This window comes from Periplaneta americana, chromosome 11, assembly GCF_040183065.1.
Source record: "Periplaneta americana isolate PAMFEO1 chromosome 11, P.americana_PAMFEO1_priV1, whole genome shotgun sequence".
In the NCBI taxonomy this organism is placed as follows: Eukaryota; Metazoa; Arthropoda; class Insecta; order Blattodea; family Blattidae; genus Periplaneta; species Periplaneta americana.
In genome coordinates, this window is record NC_091127.1 from 129,096,510 (window position 1) to 129,119,971 (window position 23,462).

Below are 23,462 nucleotides of genomic sequence, written 5' to 3' on the forward strand. Positions count from 1 at the left end.
GATTTTGATTAATGTTTATCGTATTGGTAATTGAGGTGGTGATGAATCATGACATGTAAATTCCAATCTGGCAGTCGTCTTTATATTCGGCCACAGAATTTGAACCCGTGACCTCCTCAATGCGAGTCTCATACTCTCTCGGTTGCGCATCATTGTTTATGTAAATAAAATAAATTAAGATGAAATTAGGTACATATATATTATTTTAAGGAACATGGGAAACGAATAGTGTGGGTAAATTATGAGCGCAGGAACGTTATTTCGTGACACTTTTTAAAATAGTGAGCTCAATGCTAAATTACTCATATGCATCTAAGGAAACACCAGAGCAATAACCATAATTTTTTATGTAAATAAAATGAATTAAAATGAAATTAGGTACATATATATTATTTCAAGGAACATGGGAAACGAATAGTGTGGGTAAATTATCAGCGCAGGAACGTTATTTCGTGACACTTTTTAAAATAGTGAGCTCAATGCTGAATTACTCTTATGCATCTAAGGAAATACCAGAGCAATAACCATCATTTTTTATGTAAATAAAATGAATTAAAATGAAATTAGGTACATATATATTATTTTAAGGAACATGGGAAACGAATAGTTTGAGTAAATTATAAGCGCAGGACAGCAAATTTCAAAATTCATATTACAACAAACCAAACAATCCACTGCTATCGAGAAAAGATTTCATCGAAAAAGCGCCACTTTTCGTCATTGATTGCTCTAAACAACACGATGAAGTAAAACTAGGAGCAGTAAATATACGTGTTGACATATTGGCAAATGCTAATATAGCAGCAAATACTGCTGCATATTGTCTTATTCTACACGATTGCCTCGTAAACTATACACCCCTCACAAACCTGGTGCAAACAGTGGTGTAACAAAAAAATGTAAGTATGTGTTACTTTTCTCCGTAATATTATACAATTTACATTAGCTCTCATTCTACACTGTTCTTATTTTGTTTCAGGATGTCCATTATGATAATTGATGTACAAGGTTTCCACGAAGCCGGGACGAATAATGTTTCTGTAAAGGAACTCATCATCTCGCCGGGAATGTGCAGCTGTTCAAACCACCTCCTCACGTCATACCATCAAACTCGTCGAATTGGTTGACAGCATATCATCATGGACTATTGTGGAATAGTGGTTATGTTAATTACAATGCTTAGTGGTTATGTTAATTATAGTGCTTTTAAGAGATATCACATATGACTGATTGTGAGTGTGTTTGTGGAAAAGAAACAATTCATTTGGTACTGTTTTCTGGAACTGTATTTGTTGCATTGTAATCAATATATAACTATTATTTGCTTTTATTACTCTTTTCTTTTACCCCGATCCTAAGTCCCCCAAGATGGAAATAAGGACAGGTTTCTTGCTCAGTGATAAGGAATGTGATTTCACTTTCTAAATAATAACTCATTATATTCAATGTTTTTTTTTTTTTTTATTCAATCGTAATTGCGTTACATTCACCACAGGAGCATGCCTGTTCGCTTCCCTCTTCCCCGATCCTTCTGTCCATCTCCATGTGCGGCGTCTCAGGCCGGAGCATCTGTGAAAACAGCAAGTCATTACATAAAATAAATTAGTTGACATCTGTGAACGTAATTAATGAAACCAGGTAAAATGTTGATTAACAACAATCAGATAGGAGTGGTTTATCGTATTGGTAATTGAGGCGGTGATGACATGTAAATTTCCAATCTGACAGTTGTCTCTATGGTCGACCACGGAATTTGAACCCATGACCTACTCAATGCGAGTCTCAAACTCTGTCGATTCTGCATCATTGTTTATGTAAATAAAATAAATTAAAATGAAATTAGGTGCATAAATATTAGTTTAAGAAACATTGGGAAACGAGTAGTATGGGTAAATTATGAGCACAGGAACGTCATGTAATTACAACAATTAAATGAAAATAAGCCCACAATAAAGTAACATTTGTTAGAGCATGAGCAACCGCTCAAAAATATTTAAGTGTGATTAACATATCCATTGAACTTACATGATTATGGCGAGGCATCTCTACTGGTGTGTTGTTTGGAGGTGCCTCTGCTACGGCTGCCATCTGTGAAAATAATTAATACATAAAGTAATATTTGTTGAAGCGTGATTAACACAACAATTAAATGAAAATACTATCTAGTTAAAATTTGATACATGGATTTATATCATTTATCGGAGTATTTCTATCGATAAAATAAAAACTTTTGGAGGTGTCGGGTATCGATCCCGGAACCTTATTGTTAGAGCATGAGCAACCGCTTTAACATATTTAAGTATGATTAACATATCCAATGAACTTACATGATTATGGCGAGGCATCTCTACTGGTGTATTGTTTGGAGGTGCCTCTGCTCCGGCTGCCATCTGTGAAAATAATTAATACATAAAGTAATATTTGTTGAAGCGTGATTAACACAACAATTAAATGAAAATACTATCTAGTTAAAATTTGATACATGGATTTATATCATTTATCGGAGTATTTCTATCGATAAAATAAAAACTTTTGGAGGTGTCGGTTATCGATCCCGGAACCTTACACTTTCTGAGCGAATGCTCTACCAATTGAGCTACGTCGGAGTATTTCTATCGATAAAATAAAATCTTTTGGAGGTGTCAGGTATCGATCCCGGAACCTTACACTTTCTAAGCGAACGCTCTACCAATTGAGCTACGCCCCCCAGTTATTAAATGAGCGCATGTTAACTGGTAGCCGTCTTTATGGTTGGTGATGGAATTTGAACCCGTGACCTCCTCAATGGAAGTCTCAAACTCTCTCGGTTCTGCATCACTGTTTATGTAAATAAAATAAGTGTACTTTGATAGGAATCATGCGTTAGATTTATGCATCACATTATTAATAACGCTATCATGAACAATGAAATAATAACAGTAAAGTAACATTTGTTAGAGCATGAGCAAACGCTGATTAACACGCAAACACGGAAATGAGGTCTACAATCTAGTTAGAAAAACATGAATGAATTTACATCGTTTGTCAGAGTAATTCTTATGTAAATACAACAATTAAATGAAAATAAGCCCACAATCTAGTTAAATGATTACAAAAAACATAAATTTGATGCATTGATTAATGTAATTAATGATGTACACTTTGATAAAAATCATGCATTAGATTTATACATCACATTATTAATGATGCTATCATGATAATCACAACACAAAAACATATAAATAAACATACACGAGATAATGAAACAAAAATAAGTATTAATTAAACTATTCAATGAACTTATATTGGTTCTGTGTATGGTAAGCAGATACATGTATACAAGTACGTTAATGAAGCAATAAATATGAGACTTCGATGATTAAAATATGTAGTGTACTTACATTCGCCTCCAACTGGTGTAATCGATAGACATAGCAAGTTGGTGCACAGTCATAAATTTGCAGTCCTAGTTCCAGCACTCCTGGATTTATACATCGTATTGTGTGAATCGTACCGTTACATATTTCGTTGTGATATAACCTGCAATGAACTTTAAAATCCATTCTTGCACTGTATTCCTATGAAATGTACAGCATCCTATTTATACGAGTTTCCTCCACGTGTTTCGGGGCTCATTCAAGGTTAATCCCCAACTCTCACCCAGACAGGTATTGTTTTTTTTTTCTCCTAAAATAATTCATCTTGTACCTCTAACAGCGAAGGGGCTCCTGTCCTGTCTAACCCCCTTAAGCAACATATTACCTAACTACATTAGTACGCGTGTCCAAATACTTTCGCTTTTTTCTCACCTCTCTCGCACGCAGGCAGATGCAGGAGTTCACGCATTGCCTGACTTTCACCTAACTTAAATTTCCACACGTGTCTGTTCCATGTCAGGGTTAACCATTATGTTGTAAGTAATTAGATTCGTAGTTCCGAGACATGTAGCATTATCTCAACACATCATCCATATCTCATCATATCAACTCAACATTTACAACTTATTACCTAACTTAAAATGGTACATATTTCTAACACACTTGGTGATACTAACATATTTGTATAATCGTATTCATTTCTACTCACCTCTCCGCTATTCACTTCTTTTGAAGTCCACTTTGTGGATCGTTTTACTCCCTCCACCAATCGGCACCAACCCTCGGTACACCAACAATATCTTTGAATCAGACGTTATTTCATTGAGAACCGCTTCAGATAGGTTCGTAAACCGTTTGGGGAGGAAAACAGATAAGTCTTCTAAATCTGCCACTATCACCGGACCGTTTATAGTGTTTAATTTTCTTAGCTTTTTCAAAATATACTCTTTGTTGGGAGTTAACGTCCCAATATTGCTTATTCTTGTGTACTCCCCAACACTAATGCTTGATAATGTAGCTAATGGATCCATGATACAACTATATACAACCCGAATTCTTCCGCTTTTATACCAGTGACATGGAGCAAAAAACTCTTTTGCAACTGAACTTTCTCTTCAACCGGCTGGGCTGCGGAAGGTCAGCCGGTGTACGCCGAATACATGACACGTGTTGAGGTGTTGTTCACCTTGTCATGTGTCAACACGTCGCGCTTCCACTTTCACATTTGGTTCAAGGTGAATTACAAACAACGGACCTCAACACATGTCGAGAGGTTTGCCTTGGATCTTATGTAACACACCTTTCACTTTCACATGGAACCAAAACTCCTCCTTCTCACAGCTCCACTCCATTTCAACATTCTCTCCATGCTCATTCGTCAATCGCTTTCCCACACCACTCGCTTGCAAATACCCATTCACCAATCACAAAACAGCTCCCCTTATCCCTCCTTTGACCACGCCCCCTTTCCCCTATCCCTCTTTTGGTCACACCCCGTTTCCCCTATCCCTCATTTGGTCACGCCCCGTTTCCCCTATCCCTCATTTGGCCACGCCCCCTCCGGCCCTCCATACCCTCCGACCCTTGACGTCAGCTTCATTTCCTTACTACTCACCGTACACGAGCCTGGCTCTTACGGTAGTGGCTAGAAACATTTTTGTTTTATAAATTTAATTTATACTCACTTTGATAGCTAAATAAATAAATAAAAATAAAAGAAATACAGCACAGTAAAATGTAAAGCAATACAAACAGTGCTATGCATACATAATACCCATAATTATCATGATATGCCCGATAGACCTGCAAACTTGATGATTTTTTTTTATTTTTAATACTAGGAATATAGTGAAATATTGTAATTCCATAGTTCTATTGTATAAAATTTAGTCTTAAAACAAGGTTCTTCAATTTTTACATTCATCGTTCTTTTTGCCCGTCCGGATTAAACGAAGTCCGGCTTATCGGGGTCCGGATTAACGAAGTTTTACTGTATTATAAAGTAATAGCTGTCCCATTCATCCTTCATGATTCAGAATTTTGGATCTTAATAAAGGAACAAGAACGAAGACTAGAAGCGATGGAGATGAGACTCCTGAGAGATATTGCTGGTTATACACTCATGGTTAGAAAACGGAAGATATTAGGAACGAACTGCAAATATTCAAATTAAATGAGAAAATAAAGAACTACACAAATAACTGGTTTTCACACGTTAAAAGGATGGACAACGACCGTTTACCTAAAACAATTGTGTACTGTAGACAGACAGGTAAAAGAAGTAGGATAAAGTTTTCTAAATTCATGATACGTTTATGCAAATCTGGCTTTCAGGTAGTAGCTCCCTGTAAAGCAGGTTTGAATAATTTCAAGGAAAAATAGTTCCGGACCGGGTATCGATTCCGGGAGCCTTCGCTTAGCGCGCGAACGCTCTACGGACTGAGCTACCCCAGGAACTATACACGACAACGTCATAATTTTTCCTTTATATCCACACAACTCAAGTGAGCTGACAAGACGCCAGAACTCAACTATGAGTGCACACAAATGCTGTGTGATACGTTTATTTCACTGAACATCACGAGGTTGAGTATCTTGCTAGGTTGTTCATCGATGTCTGCAAAGCAGGAGAAAGATGTACCCTTTCGACTAAGATGTCTGGCGCTATGGTCGAAAGGCAAAGCTTCGACTGACATTCATTATCTGTATCACGGGATTAGGGGTATCACGGAATTAGGCAACTTTACCTATAGGACGACCACGGAAAGGATGGAAAGAATAATTATTACTTTCTTGAGGCCGGAACGAGCTGAGAGAGCTTTATCCATGAAGATAATGATGGTGGTGGTGATCGTGGTTCTGCTGCTGCTACTGCTGCTGCTGCTGATGGTGATGTAGTGAACACGATATCATAAACCGAAACACGAGAGAAAATTTGCTCTTTGTGTAGTATAAATTATATACGATATGCATAGATCGATGCCCCCTCTTTCGATGAGAAACTGCCAGCTGTGCATGGGATCCTTTGAGATTAACTCTACTGCCGGTTTTCCACCAAGTGGGTCGCGGTTCTATCCCCAGCATGTCATGCAAAATATTTAGCTTGTAAAGCAGCTATGGATCAGGTTTATTCTGAGCACTTCTGGTTCCCCTGACATTCTTCATCGTGGAATAATCTAGTTTGATAGCTAATTAGTGTAAACAAGTGTGCAGGCATTCTGCACTCTACAAGCAAAGCTAAGCTTGTGACGTTTCAATAAGCTACCCCAACTGGCACCGATTTGACGACAAAAAATCAATGATGTAAAAAGAGGGGAGGAGAAGTATAACACGCTAACATTCTCAAATTGTAACCCTCCCACTCCTCGTAATCATTATCATCGGAATCGATTCGCCCCGACCGCGGGCTGTCATTAGCACAATTGCGTTCCAAGTCCGCGCAGCGATGAAACTGTCGTTTTGGTTTCGTATTCCGCTTTTTATTTATTGGCGACATTGCGGCCGGTTTGATATTAATATCAATTTATTTTGATGTTCTCTTCAATATTCTAGCGGAAGGGACTATCATAAACTCGTTTGCGGACACGCCTTGCAGATTGGTTACAGCAAACACTGTCCGCCGTGTAAGCCCACAATAATGCTCGCGCTTAAAAACTAATCACATCTAGACACATCTTAAAAACTGGTTAATTGCCCTGCCCGCAAGATTCCCCAAAACGTATTTCCGTTGAAATCTAAAAATTAATGTTTATGATGAAATATGCAGAAAGTATACATGAACTGTATAAGCTGTTTCTTTGTAACCAATTAGAGCTAGGGCTATACAGGGTGATTCAAAAGTTCGACGACATACACAAACTCCGTTATTATCACAGATAGCGAAAAATGGAGGAAAGAGGAGAAACTTTCTGGAAATATGTCGTTTTCAATCTAATGAGCTTGAATTTGAATTTTCAACATAGAATACACCGCTGAAGCTGTACCCTACAGTAGTACGACACACCCGGCAGTCCCAATGCTGAAAAATTAGCGACTTTACTGCTAGTTTTCCGAATTTTAGATAGGTAATGTACCGGATAAATTACGAAATCTTCTTCTTTCTTTTATCTTAGTTTAACCTCTCCCTTTTAGGTTCATTTATACGACCCACGCCACACGGGCCTTACAGGGCCGCGACCTGTCGGAAGAGGAATTAAACTATGGATCACATACATACTTTCTTAACCACACAAGGGCATGGAGGACCTCCCGTTTGAGGGATCAGCTCAATGCCAGGGCCATCTCAGATACAACACAAACATTTAAGATATTACACAGCATTCACTCACACATATGAAAGGATTAGGGGAAGGATCGCCGTCCATGGCCGGACTTTCAAGTGGTACAATCCCGGCATTTGCCGGAAACCATGAAAAACCTCAGACCTGCCGGCCCCTGGGATCGAACCCCGGACCTCCCGAATGCCTCTACCACGCCGCTGGCCCGCTCGGTTAAATTACGAAATGATGACGATTATTAGCAGTGTTGGCAGTATAAGTTCAGAGAAAACAGCCAGGCAAGAATGAAATTCCCCAGAACTATTAAGCTATCAATGTAAAGAAATGTTTCTAGTTGCACTGTGAGAAGTTAAATAACCGCTAACTCTGCATGTCAACTTAATTGTTCGTTAAATAATTCGTATCTAAAATCCGTTAGAACTAGAGGAAAAGTCACTAATTTGGCAGCACTGGGACTAGCGGGTTTATTGTACTAGTGTGCAGTTTCAACGGTCTATTCTAAGTTGTGAATTCAAGCGCATTAATTTGAAAACTACATATGTCTAACAACTTTCCGCTGTTTCCATTTTTCGCTATCTACATTAATAACGGAGTTTGTCTATGTTGCCGGAATTTTGAATCACCCTGTATAACTTACATTTAGGAGAATCACTCAAAGCATTACGTCACATTAAAGTATGTAAAAGAGAAAACTAAGTTTCTCTATGCACAACTATTGAAAAAAAAATGAAGTCCATACACCTGATACGTATTTAGTCTCATGAAGACTGTCAAGGAATTTGAAATCAATACTTTCGTTCTAAAGGTGGTTGTTAAATGCGAGAATCCTTACAAAAGTAATATAAATTATTTAAAAAATATTACGCAATGCAACTTCGGTCGTTATCTGTGGCCATGTGGTTACAACACCTGTGAATGAACAAAGTATCACGAATTCAAACTACATCATGAACGTTGAGTTTCAGAAGAAAAAATCCTAATCGTGGTTTTGAAAGAATGAGAAGTAAAGCTGTTTGTTCTCTATAACAGAGTTCCTTCATGTAAAACAATCCTTTGTTTATGCATATTTGATCCAAACTTGTGATTGCATTTTCCTCAATTACTGATGAAAGTTTTTACCACAATATTGAAGGTATCTGGTAACACAATTCAGAGACTATAATGCACATCGTATGTTCGCCGGTTAGGTTGATCGGAAAAAGCCAAAACTGGTCGAACTGTGTTACGTAGTCAAGTTCGGCCGTCGCGAGTTATGCTAGCTAATAACCGGATTCATACGTAGTCGAGTTGTTGAGTGTGGTGATAGTTTGACACTTCTATTGATATGTACACCTTTGACACGAAAATTGGTCGCTGATCAGATACTAAGTCCCACCTCGAAATAACTCAGGAATCAACGTGTACGCTGTGTTTACACGCGTGTGTTTTACATAGAGAAATTCGAAGCCCATTCTTTGTAACTAGAAGAAAGAGCTCTAAGCCATAAAGACTTCGTAGAAAATGTGTCGTTTCGTGACATACAGATACATTACTGCTACGACCTGCTTTCATTCTCGGATCTCGATGCTTAATATTTCCCGGTGTGAATGCCACTTTAATCCGAAGCGACACTTAAAGCAAACATTCTCATGGGAACAAACAAGAAGTTATTCTTTTTCTCCCACCATTTTAATAATGCCAAAACAAGTGCTTGAACAAATTTTGGTCAGTACAGCTCAATTACGAGGGCTATAAAAATAAGTTTCCTGGGGCCGTTCACAGAAAGAAAACAAATTTCATTGGAAAAATTTGTTAGAACAGATACAACAGCTATTGAGCTATTTTTCAACACATTATTACTGAGACATTTGTCTTGCCATGGGATCGATAGTGACATGTAGACGGCTGTCACACACTGGTTCCGATCCCATCGGTAGACTTCTACGACATAGGAATATAAAATGTGATCCCACGGTATGACAAATATCTCAATTTCGGTGGGGAATATATTGAAAAATAGCTCAACAATTGCTGTATCTTTCCAACAAATCTTTTCATTAAACTGTGTTTTCTTTCTGTAAACGGCTCCAGGGAAACTTATTTTAACGGCCCTCATATTTGAGCTCGAATGACTAAAATTTGTATCAGCACTTATTTTGACATTATTAATATGGTAGAAGAGAGAATATAATTTTTTTATCTGCCCCCATGAAAATGTTTGCTTGTTAGGCAAATTCACTCTGTAGGAGAGCTACCATTTTCCATGTCAATGGATGTACGTGGTTAATTGTGTAATATTTTATAATAGGTGAGAATTCAATGTAATTTAGAACAAAGAATACTCCACGTTGAATCTTTCGTACACTACTTTCAACACTTGAATATAAATAATTGATTAAATGGCGATCTTACTCGTGTTAATTATGTAAGCATGTGCAGCTTACAGCTGTTTCAGTGCTATTCGACATCATCCTCGGAGCCTACTAGATCTCGGCGCTATCTCAACATTGAACAGACAGGCAGATCATTCCAAACTCGATACAAAGAACACATTAAAGCAATAACCAGAGAACACAATACATCTACATATGCCGAACACATAACTAATGCTACAATAACATAAATACAGACATGGAAATCCTACACATACAATCCAAAAACCAAAAACTCCACTAGAACAATATGAAATATACACACTAAAACACACCCCAGTCAAATTCTCAACACACAGATCAATTTCAGAACACACACACACTATTTGACACAACTCTTCATCACACGAACGCACCCACACAACAGGCAGCGAAGTTGAGATAGCGCCGAGATCTAGTAGGCTCTGAGGATGGTGTCGAATAGCACCGAAACAGCTGTAAGCCGCACATGCTTACATAATTAACACGAGTAAGATCGCCATTTAATCAATTATTTAAAGAATACTCATTTACGAAAGTTACGTGAAAAGACAATCTTACAAATGCTGCAAGAGAAAATTTCGTTGTAATTGTTACGAGTTACACGTCCCATCATCATAAATAATGTTTAAGTTAGTGAAAAATGTAGTATTCTTATAGTACCACAAGGCACAGGCCCAATTATGTTTTATCAGAGGAAATACCGGTCACAAAATGAAATTTATTAACATATATTCCCACAATCTTATCAACTGGATTAACGTAAGTTTGAATAGAGGGTGAATACTTTGACCGTGTGATATAAAGGAATGTACAATTTCATAATTTTTAATAATCATTTAAAGTAAGTACGTCAGTAAAACAAGTTATTGTAACAATAACAAAGATCCAAACGTCACAGCTCTTTGCCGACGGCAATTAGCCTGACTTGTGGACACCTGTTTTAATTGATATTATAAATAGTTAACAATCTCATGTGTAACGATATCCGAGAACGCACTTTTTCGAAATTCACAAATTTAAAATGGTTATCAATTAATTTGCGAGACGAGCCAATAACTTAGTTGTGAAATGCTCGGTCGTTTAATGAACTGCACTACAGCCTTTCTATTATTTTGTAAATCTTAAAAGAAAACCAAGATATTAAACTTAACACGAAGTCCATGGATGAATAAACTTGTCTTACATTGATTAATTCATCCTGGGTCCATTGAACAATAGCATATTTTATAATTGGATACTTTAAATTAGAAGGGTACAAAGTGCCAAAATGAAACATTGGAGATAAGATAAAAAAATGTAGCTATAAGAATAATTGTACACATATTTGTGTCATGTTTTTTTACTGATAGAAAACAGCAATAGTACAGTGTTTATTCATTAATAATAGTGGCATGTAAAGACATTATTTCTCCATATTTAATTATATAACACAGATTGTGAAAAGGGTTAAGTAATGGTACAGTTGCAGTAGAATGGTTCAAAGTCCAATACCTATTTTTTCATATTCTGGAGCAATTTTTACTCACAGATCTGCCTGTAGAACTGCCTATGCTCCTCATTTGGAAGATAGGGAGTCATTGCTAGTAGATCCCCCTTCTTTTCTTCAGTAATTTCCCTATTTTATGCTTTTAACTTCAAACAATGCTGACTGCACATCTTTCATGTTTTTTTTTTCCCCCCTTTTTAAGCACTTTAATGGTGTGTACTGCTTAATTATCATGGGACTGTTTCACAGAAACACTACCTGCTTTACTAACATCATACTGAATGCAACATGCCTTAGAAATATTCAAGTTCTTGATGGAAATTAGTTGATCAGCAACATCTTGCATATTAAGGAATTTTGACTCTAGCATTGAAACGGTTTGAAATGGTTTTACAACTTTAGAGTTTTGTACGATTTTAAGCAGGTCACTAGTAATGAAGGCTTTTGTCACTTTCTGTCGTTTTTCAATTAAAGTGAAATCAGAATCGCATTGCAAGGAACTGTGGCCGCTGAGAAGGAAACGTTGTTCTATGTGCTCAAATAAACCTATGGCAACTAAAAAGAGACACATGAAAACCATTACACGATTTTTGTTTTCAGCTGCACAGTTATCAGACTCTCCTTCTTTGTTATGTCCATATTCATCAGTTTTAGTACACACGAGGCAATCTCATTGGCACCTCTACTGGCGATGCTTTCATCCCACATACACATGTAAGATTGCATTGTCTCACATGCACAAGCTCCAAAGTTATAACGTGAAAGCTGACATCTGTAAAACATTTCGCTGTGTGTAAGGTTGGGCACAAACATGACCTGTTGAAGATCCATTGCATTCTATGATGCAGCTCAATAGGGCGCTTACCTTCTGAAACTGAATGGTGCTGGCAACGTAACATCTACATATCTCGCTTAAGAAACACAAGTGGATGTAGCCTCTTTCATACATCATCCTCCTAGACAAATTGCACCTTTCTGCATAATAATTTCGTTTTCTATGATTTTGGCACTTTGCACATTTCTACTTTAAAGTATCCGATTCTTCTTTTTCGAATTCCTCAGCCCCTACAATTTTATTCATTATACTATTTCACGAACCTCTTTTTCTTTTACTTCCGTTACACTCTGTAACTAAACCTCATACATTTTCAGTTTTATTAATACACATATTAAAATTGTCTAAGGAACAGATGGAACTGTATAGAAAATTCTTTGTACATCAAACAAATCATAAAGAATGCGTATACATAAGTGAGTTATTCATTTGTCTATCCCAGGGATGCAAAACTATGCTCCAATTGTGGCACACGTCACAAGCCGGAACACATGACTCATCCCTTCCTTTCACTCCCACACGTCATTGGATATGGTAGGGGAAGAGACAATATGTATTCAGTGTGCTTTCGGACGTCACAGATACGTAATTCAAGGCCGAGAGATTGTGGACGGGGAACAAACTCTTGCTTCTATCCCTCTCTTCCACAGTTCTGCATCCCTGGTCTATCCGCTAAAGATCATGGTAACTTGGGTTTTCATTTATTAACATTGTTATGGAATACTGCTATGAGGCAGTAGTGTTTTTATAAATAAGGTTCTATTGCTTCAAAAAAGGGCCATGAGAATTTTATCAAATGCAGCTTTTAATGAACATTGTAAACCATTATTTGTGAAAACAAAATCATGACTGTAACTAATTTATATATTCTAGAGTTAATTTTGTATGATAAAGATAATCTTCTGACTTTAACATTAAGAAATGGTACTCATTCCTATGACACAAGACAAGGAAATGATTTTAACACCATAACATGTAGACTTCCTAAATCCGAAAAAAAAACTTTTGTCACATGTCATTGAAGGTTGCAAATAAATTTCCATCACATATTTTTAATTTAAGCAGAGATGCTCTCAAATTTTACACCTCTAGTTGGTTAATTTTAAATCCGTTTTATGATCTTGACGAATTTTTTTATTGTACAATCTCTTTGTAATTTAACTGACCTTGTCTATAATGTTAATGTTATGTTTTATTTAACGACGCTCGCAACTGCAGAGACCTTATGTGCCGGAATTTTGTCCCGCAGTTGTTCTTTTACATGCCAGTAAATCTACTGACATGAGCCTGTCGCATTTAAGCACACTTAAAAGCCATCGACCCGGCCCGGGATCGAACCCGCAACCTTGGGCATAGAAGGCCAACGCTATACCAACTCGCCAACCAGGTCGACCATTGTCTATATATATTTTGCTTTTAGACATGTCATTTATACTATTAAACTACTATTGAACTACATTGGAATGTCTTATTTTAGTGTCTCAGATAGAATAACCAATTTATTGGTAATGAAGGTTGGTAACTTTAACAGTGTAAAACATTAAAACAGTAGAAATGGATGTTCAACGTCGTCATTCAAACCGCAATGATATGTTTAGGGCTATTGGTACAATTGAACATAGTGCAACACAATCTGAAGCAGCGAGGACTCTGAATACTAGAAAAGACAAAACATTAAGAATGTGAAGTCGATATCGCGAATTTGGCAGTTTAGAAGATCGATAGCCATGTGAACCGAGAATTATGCCTACAACTGCCGTATAAGATAAATTTATCTTCCTAAGAGCCATGGGAGAAATGACTTCTACTGCTAATACGTTAAGAAAAGCGTTGCAGAACGTCGGGAAAGTCATTGTAACAACCCAGCCTATTAGGAACAAAAGATTGCATGAAAGAGGTCTTACGGGGATAGGCTAGTCAATTTTTTATGAATTTTCATGAAAAATACAATTATTTTTTTCTATGTTATCTGGATACCCTAATTCTTTCTGTAAATTTTGATGTAACACTCAATTGTGTGCAATGACTTTTTACCCGTCAAATCAGCTGCTATATAAATGTCTGCACTGTGAACCATGTTGCCAAAAGAATAGGTACTGGATTGAATAAATTAGTAGGAGAAAGTAGTAAGATGGGTATAATACTTGGTAGGGTGACAAAAGGTAGTCTGAAAGCCAAAACTATAGAAACCTTACAGCGTTACTATAGAAATAGTATAGTCCAAAATCTAGGCAATGTGCAGGCTATGAAGTCTAATATACAGAGTGTTTAAAAAATACGGGACATAATTTCAGGTATGTATTTCCCACATGTAGACAATCAAAATAGTTCATTACAACATGTGTCCGGAAGTGGTTTATTTCCGAGTTATGGCCTTCACAACATTGAAATTCACCGGAACGTTTTTCTTTCCGCAGGTCGTTGCCGTCAAAGGAGACATTAAGAGGGCACTCTGACAGTTCATTCCGAGGCGAAGGTTACATTCAGTGTTGTGTAGGCGTTAGACTGTGCGACATGTATTCAAATCAAGAGCTGGCAGAGATACGCTTCATGTACGGTAAGGCGGACGGCAATGCTGCGCTGGCTCATCGTTTGTACAAGAAGAGGTACCCACAGCGACAATGTCCAGATCGGAAGACATTTGTACGTCTCCATTACCATCTGTGCGAGTATGGAAAATTTAACTCTCCTGGTTTGGGAAGGGGACGACCAAGATCTACAACTCCAGAAGTACAGGAGGAGATTCTGGAGGCTGTGAACATGACTCCTTCTATCAGCATACGAAGGGTAGCGTTGCAAGTCAATGTTCCTCATACGACTGTCTGGAGACTGTTGAAAGAGTATCAATTGTATCCTTATTATTTGCAACGCGTACAGGCCCTGTCACCAGCAGATTATCCTGCACGAGTTAGGTTCTGTCAGTGGTTCTTGCAGCAGTGTGGTGTAAATCCGAACTTTCCTGCCTTACTATTATTTACAGATGAAGCACAGTTCATGCGAGATGGCATAACAAATTTCCACAATCAGCATGTATGGGCGTATGAAAACCCACGTGCAACTGTTCCATCTCTTCACCAGGTGCGGTTCTCCCTCAACATGTGGGCCGGTATCATTGGTGATCGAATAGTTGGACTCCATGTAGGCTACTTGTAAACAGACTTACGGGGCAGGCGTACACAAACTTCCTGGAAAACACCATACCTCATGTTTTAGAAGACACTCCACTGATCAATCGTCAACACATTCACTTCTTGCATGATGGCGCTCCTGCACACTTCAGTCGTACGGCTCGCCGGTACTTGGATCGAAGGTTTCCTGATCGATGGATAGGTAGAGGTGGCCCAATTGCTTGGTCTCTACGCTCACCTGATCTGAACCCTCTCGACTTCTACTTGTGGGGCCATTTAAAATCATTGGTTTATTCGTCTCCGGTGCCTGATTTGGAATCCCTTCGGAATCGAATTGTGGCATGTTGTGAGGACATACGCAATACTCCTGGAGTTTGGGATCGTGTTCGCAGGTCAATGAGACATCGATGTGCGGTCTGTATTCAAGCAGGAGGTGGACATTTTGAACATCTTCTGTAATGACAACGACCTGCGGAAAGAAAAATTTCAATGTTGTGAAGGCTATAACTCGGAAATGAAGCATTCCCGGACACATGTCGTAATGAACTATTTTGATTGTCTACGTGTGGGAAATACATACCTGAAATTATGCCCCGTATTTTTTAAACACCCTGTATATGCTACATTATACCACTGCTCCTCTACAGATGATGAACCCCGGCATATAAAGTGTCCAACAGGTGAAGAAAGTTGGTTTTTTACAATAGGGCGATTGCAAAGGGTGAGAACCCTGGAAAACATGGTGACTGTATACATACACCAATCAATAAAAATATACTAAAAGCAGTTATTCCTCTCTATAGTAGACTAGCACATGAATCTCTTCTTGAAAGATGTGTGGAGGGGAAAAACTCAAAATTCAAACGAGTCGATACACAACATAATTTGGTCAAAGTGTCCTAAGACTACATTTGTTCATAGACATCGAATTGAATTAGCTGTTCGAAAGGCAGTGGTAGAATATAATTCTGGATTATACTGTACTGTTGTACAACTACAGAAAGAAAGTGGCCTGTCATCAGGTAGAAACACCATAGATATAACTAGGAGAAGAGACGAAAGAACAAACCTTTACATGACTCGCACCATTGAGAAATATAAGAAGTATAGAGAGATTGTCAGATCAGCTAAACTGAGGGTTGAACAAAATAAAATAGAAAAGGAAGATACCACATACAGTGCTGGAGGATTTTAGAAGACCATAGGCCAACAGAAGATCGGTAAGTTTAAAAAAGTATCAGTTATACTGTATAAAAAGCACTTGTAACTTTGACTTCAGTTTTCTCAATAATCATATTTTTGTATATTTATGAACTTCACTATTGAATAACTCTGAAACTATTAAAGATAAAGAGCTGAAATTTTTAGCATATGTTCATCATTATATTATCTCCATTTGGGGTGATGATGAATGTAATCTGAATGACATCAGGAGGATAATCAATTATTTGTTTATAATTGTGCAACATTTTTATTAGAATTCATTTAGACAGCATTTTGAAGTAGTAAAATGCGTCCTAGGAAAATAAAAATACCCACAAATGTAGATTTTGATACCAGCTTCACTTTAGGAAAAGATTCATGACTTTATCTGGAATACTTCCAGAGTTATTAAAAAAATTAATATATCCTCATAATGTTTTTTTTTGTTTGCAACAATTATTAAATATTAATAACAATTTATTAGTATATTGTGGGCATTGTTTGAATATGAAGTACATGCTGTGAAAGTTTCACAATTCTAAATGTAAAAATGTGGAAATTACAAAACTGACCAGCCTATCCCCTTAATGCCCGTCGCCCATTGAAGTGTCCAGCTATTCGGTGTATGTATGAACTTTTTTACTCACAGTTCGTACTATCAATCCTTAAATATTCCTCTTCCTTCTGGATCACCTTGTATGTTTACTTTTCATATCAAGTACCCATATTTCACTGTCATACAAGTGCAGAGATAGTGCCATCTTTTACAAAATTTAATTGTTATTTCTCTTCTTGCTTTTAGTTAAAAGTTAAATTGTGACTTACAATTTACCAGTCCATCTCTACTGTTATGTAAGATGTGGCGTATTTGGTCTTGTCTTCGTTAACGACAAACAGAAAGTTACTCAAATGCTAGTAGAACGCAATATTTTGCACTATTTTCAAATCAACTTTTTTGAGTTTACTATTTGTGTTGATAACTATATTTTTGTGGGTAAATTTTTATTTACCGTACGTTATTTAACCTTGTATCACGTGGATTTTGATCTGATGTTGTGGAATTTCCCATTTGAGCTTCGTTTGCAGTATTTTATTTTGTTAAAAAAGGCCAATTTAACATGCAGACGACTGTAATGAACGGGCCAAACAGCGTGAGTAATGGAGGTATGAAGTGTTTGGTTGTTAAACCTGAAGGATCAACGGCGATTCGCAGAATAGGCATTACATCATAATATATAACGAATGTTATAAGAGACAAATGATGAGCGGGATTTGTAGAGAACTCGGTAATGATAAAAACAATCGTAGTTTGTAACTAAATTGAAACATAATAATCGAGAAGATGTAATATTACTGAATCTGTATTTATTAATTTTATAAACACTTTTTCTCATATTTTTAATATTACTGTCGAGTTTTTACGTGCAAAGAATCAATATGCGCAGTGTATTATGCATTTCTCTTTAATTTTTGCATTCATTTCAGTAGTAATGTATTTTTCAATGACCGAATGCAACTAGCCTAAGCTGTTAATCTTTACTTTGTGTGTCCTCGGCCTCACTTCATTTCACCCCTTTAGTCTGATTACCTGGTTGGGGTTTTTTCCGAGGTTTTCCCCAACCAAAAGGCCAATGTCGGGTAATCTTTTGGCGAATCCTTGGACCTCACCTCATCTCACTACATCTCGCCAAATTATTGTAAACATTGTACAAAATTGTAGAAAATTACAAAATTGTAAAACTGTAAAAATTGTAAAAAATTGTAATTGTAATATTGTAAAATTTTGACTTGTTCCACATCTTAAAGCTTCATTACTCATGCACGATCTATGGAATATAATAAATGAAAAGAAATGAAAAAATAACATACAGGGTGAGTCAAAAGTCACGAACCATAGTGTTATTCACTTCAGTTTGTAATGTCTATTTGATATGCTCAATATGGAATCTCTCTTCATACGACGCTCCAATTCTTCAGGACACGAGGATTGTGGCGTGCTGTATTTGCACGGCACATTCCATTATCGTCCCTAGCAGATTTTGTAGGTCATGGATATTAGTGAAATAAACCATTGTCTTTAGGTAACCCCATAGGTAGTAAGTAATCCATTGCTGTGAGGTCAGGGGACCTCGCGGGTCACTCAACGGGACCTTGCCGACCTAACCACCTCCCCGGAAACTGGTCACCCAGCCCCTTAAGTAGATTAACTGATAATGCGCTGAAACATCGTAGGGAACTCGCCGTTCTCATTCAGAACTGATGGAAAGACATACTCCTCTAATAGAGTCTTGTACTCCTCGGCAGTCAGGGCACCTTCGATAAAAATCAACTAATGATTCTCCCACCTCGTCTTCCATACCACAACATTATCTTTGCCGCATTCTGCATCTTGAACGTATCTGTGCAATTGAGATTGGCGTCACTCCACACTCGCCAGTTCTGCGTGTTGACGTCACCGTTCACGTAAATGTACTCCTCGTTAATGAACAGAATTGACGTTGCGCAGTCTGGGTTCTCCTCAATGGTTCCCGACTTAATTCATTCAAAAAACCTGCTAGATTTTAATCTTATTTTTATAGGGTTTCTTCTGTCTCTATGGTGTGTTTTTACTGGACGATATTCCCTGACTTTGTACCCATTCCTTGAGCGATCGTCCCGGTTGTGTTCTTCCAGGAGGTCTACACGTCATGACAATTTTAGCTAGTCTCCCTTCATCCGTTCTTAAAACATGGTCTCTCCACTGTCTTTTCTTATTTTTAGACCAGCAGTAACATCTTATATTTCACATCTCTTTAATGAATGACTAGTTTGCCTATTACGAAGCATGAAGCCAGTAATCTCTCTTAGGATTTTCATCTCCACCGACCTAATTATTGGTTTTGTTCTTTTAGTTTTAGCTCGAGTCTACAGTTGGGGAAAACATCGGAAAAAACCTAGTCGGGTAGTCAGCTCAAACGGCACTCGAACGCACGTTCAAACGCTGCCTCGGGTCAGTAACTGAATGCTCTGCGCCACTGGCTGTCTGTTATGTGTTACCACAGTCTGGTATATACAGTCACGAAGCTCACTACGTAGTAAATATGCATCCTTAGATAGTTGCTAACCACTTGGATCGCTAATATCGCCTCATTACAGACAATGCGCAATAGTATCGTCACAGCCTATTGTTCCTAGCACCCTCACAACTCAAGCTTCGTGACTATATATACTACAATGTGGTGTTACTTTTAACCATTGTAGTTCCTCTTTCGCCAAGTTTAGTTGTGGTTTTGGTTGTATGAGGACAATATACTGTACTGCCTTACGTGCTACTCATGGTCATACCTACATAGTCAATGTTGCAGTTAACCTTGTGGTTTATAAACCCCAAATGCGCTCTCTAATGATGACTGACCCAACCACCGAGTACCAGAAATATTTATTTGATATTATTTACTTACTTACTGGCTTTTAAGGAACCCGGAGGTTCATTGCCGCCCTCACATAAGCCCGCCATAAGTCCCTATCCTGAGCAAGATTAATCCATTCTCTATCATCATATCCTACCTCCCTCAAATCCATTTTAATATTATCCTCCCATCTACGTCTCGGCCTCCCCAAAAGTATTTTTTCCTCCGGCCTCCCAACTAACACTCCATATGCACTTCTAGATTCGCCCATAAGTGCTACATGCCCTGCCCATCTCAAACGCCTGGATTTAATGTTCCTAATTATGTCAGGTGAAGAATACAATGCGTGCAGTTCTGTGTTGTGTAACTTTCTCCATTTTCCTGTAACTTCATCCCTCTTAGCCCCAAATATTTTCCTAAGCACCTTATTCTCAAACATTTATTTGATATTACCAATTGGTCCACACCTGTTGAGTAGCTGTCAGCGCGTTTGGCCGCGAAACCAGGTGGCCCGGGTTCGAATCCCAATCGGGGCAAGTTACCTGGTTGAGGTTTTTTCCGGAGGTTTCCCTTAACCCAATACGAGCAAATGCTGGGTAACTTTCGGTGCTGGACCCCGGACTCATTTCACCGGCATTATCACTTTCATTTCATTCAGACGCTAAATAACCTAGATGTTGATACAGCGTCGTAAAATAATCCAATAAAATAAAATAAAAAAAAATATTACCAATTGTAAATAAAATGATACAGTAGGAATATATTTTTCATGTTATCGACGTGATACGTATTACTGCAGATGAATTTTACGTAATTTTGCTATAGGAAAGGTAGGAAACTGGTCAAAATTGAAAATCTCTGGGGCTATATGGATCATAACTGCTAGACTGGGGAGATAAACTACTGTACTTTCTCCAAATGTTCCAATGACTGGTATATACGGTAGAATACAATTCCCTTATTACCATATTCATTTTTTAACAAAAGCCCACATGGGAATTCGTTATGGAGTTACTTTTACCCCTCAGTACTTTTCGACGTGTTTCTAGCCCCTTTTAATATAGAAAAATGGGAAGGTTTCTTTGAAGCGTGAAATAACGTCTTATATACTTGAGCAATATCGTTACAGCAGTTTGAAATTATACCCACACATATTTTAGACAACTGTACAATTTCCATGATTAAAATTATTTGCATTAGGCGCTGGAATAGCTTTGTCACTCGCCAATTCCCACCCCAACTCAACCCCCTGCACTATACTACACGGGACAATAAAAATATAATGGAAAATACATAGGAGTGTATTAAACAGAGTTAGCAATGTATAGTTGCGTGATTGGTTAGCTGTCCCTCCCCACCAGCCGGGCTGCAATATAGTTTATTAGTTCAATGTTTTCGTCCTTGTAGTTGTCAACAAAGCTAGTTACAAGTGGATTTTCAATTCTCTGATGGCATTGCCGCCGCTAGTTTTGCGCTTTAATTTCAGTGGGTCTGCACCCCTCGTTACTTATTTTGTGTCACTAAAAAGTTGAAAATAACTGGACAATAAAAACTGCCATATGGATATGAAATGTGCCTCATGTATGATGTCTATCTATTAAAACGAGTTTTACGAGCACTTTAAACATATAATAAAAATATAACGCTCTGTACTTACACAAGCGCTATTGCAATATACGAAATTTGGTGGCGATTACAAAGAGAGTGAACCAATTAGAAATTGTCGTTATTTCAATAATATGTTAGCATGTTTGTCCCGGCCTGACCTCTTTCTCACAGGCGTTAACCACCGCTAATTTCAGACTTGGAAAGAAACGTTGCAATGATTGAAGTAAATCAGCGGTGACCAAAGGGGGTGTCTGATTACATTATGTAATCATAGACATTCAAACGGGTTCGAGGAGTTTCCTGTACATTTCTGTGTGTTTCATTCATGTACTGAAGACAGCAGTGACGGTATCATATCGCTGTACAAACTGTTTCTACAAGCAGTAAGAGGTCGTTTCGTAAAGAATGAGAAGAACTTTTTTCTTGTTCTGTAGGACAAAATGTAATATACGATGAAAGAGTAATGTAACGGAGAAAAATTCTCTCCGGCGCCGGGATTTGAACCCGGGTTTTCAGCTCTACGTGCTGATGCTTTATCCACTAAGCCACACCGGATACAACTCCGACGCCGGTTAGATCCGTCGGATCCCGGCCAACTAGTCACTCACATCGAGTGCACCTCAGCACATGTATGGACTTCGGTCCTGCGTTCATAGACATCTATGACGTAGTGCAGAGGGCGGCCACTAGAGGGAACCCAAGAGTTGGAGCTTAATCTGAGACGATTCTAACCGGCGTCGGAGTTGTATCCGGTGTGGCTTAGTGGATAAAGCATCAGCACGTAGAGCTGAAAACCCGGGTTCAAATCCCGGCGCCGGAGAGAATTTTTCTCCGTTACATTACTCTTTCATCGTATGATGACGCAGAATATCTGCATGGAAATATCATATGTACTTCGGTACATTAAAATAATATATATGATATGCGTAAATCACTTCGTGATTTAAGACGGCGCTTATTCCGTCGGATCCCGGCCAACTAGTCACTCACATCGAGTGCACCTCAGCACATGTATGGACTTCGGTCCTGCGTTCATAGACATCTATGACGTAGTGCAGAGGGCGGCCACTAGAGGGAACCCAAGAGTTGGAGCTTAATCTGAGACGATTCTAACCGGCGTCGGAGTTATATCCGGTGTGGCTTAGTGGATAAAGCATCAGCACGTAGAGCTGAAAACCCGGGTTCAAATCCCGGCGCCGGAGAGAATTTTTCTCCGTTACATTACTCTTTCATCGTATGATGACGCAGAATATCTGCATGGAAATATCATATGTACTTCGGTACATTAAAATAATATATAAAATGTAATATGTTTACTTTGCTCAATGGTTCAATTAGGAGTATATAGAAACATTAATTGCCACGCTGAATAATATATTATTGTTGTTATTATTACTATTACTATTATTATTATTATTATTATTATTATTATTATTATTATTATTATTATTATTACTGACCATTAAGTATGTGTTTCTATAATTCTCTTGTACGTGCATGAATACTGATATTTTTAGATCTTCTCCCTAGAAGGATAAAATTATTAGATTTTATCTCAATTTTAATCTTCTTAATCTTTAGATGAGGATAATTATTTATTAGTTATTCATTTAATAACAATACTGTAGAAAACCTGATTCAATATTATATGCCAACGAAGTGCTAACGCCAGGAATTGACATATCTTAAATCATAGCCAGGAAGAGAAAGATGAAATAGGCTAAATAAATGTAAGGAAGTAAGCTACCTAATGGGGTTAGCTATATCTCGTGCTCTAAAGCCTTTTA

The 23,462-nt window shown here is 37.8% G+C and overlaps 1 protein-coding gene across 2 annotated transcripts; it reads right to left on the reverse strand.

Annotated features, from left to right (window-relative positions):
• Window positions 1-1,247: 1,247 nt before the first annotated feature.
• LOC138709335 (uncharacterized) lies at window positions 1,248-4,851 on the reverse strand. 2 transcript variants are annotated; one of them, XM_069840035.1, is made up of 4 exons: window positions 3,381-4,849; window positions 2,328-2,390; window positions 2,026-2,088; window positions 1,248-1,569 (listed from the first exon to the last, which is right to left on the reverse strand). In XM_069840035.1, exons 1-4 carry the CDS (start codon window positions 3,540-3,542, stop codon window positions 1,462-1,464), a joined length of 396 nt encoding a protein of 131 aa, XP_069696136.1. In that variant the 5' UTR covers window positions 3,543-4,849; the 3' UTR covers window positions 1,248-1,461. The 2 variants fall into 2 exon arrangements, 1 of the variants encoding a protein (XP_069696136.1); XR_011334913.1 differs by lacking the exon at window positions 2,026-2,088 and having other exon boundaries at window positions 2,328-4,851.
• Between the last annotated feature and the right edge of the window lie 18,611 nt (window positions 4,852-23,462).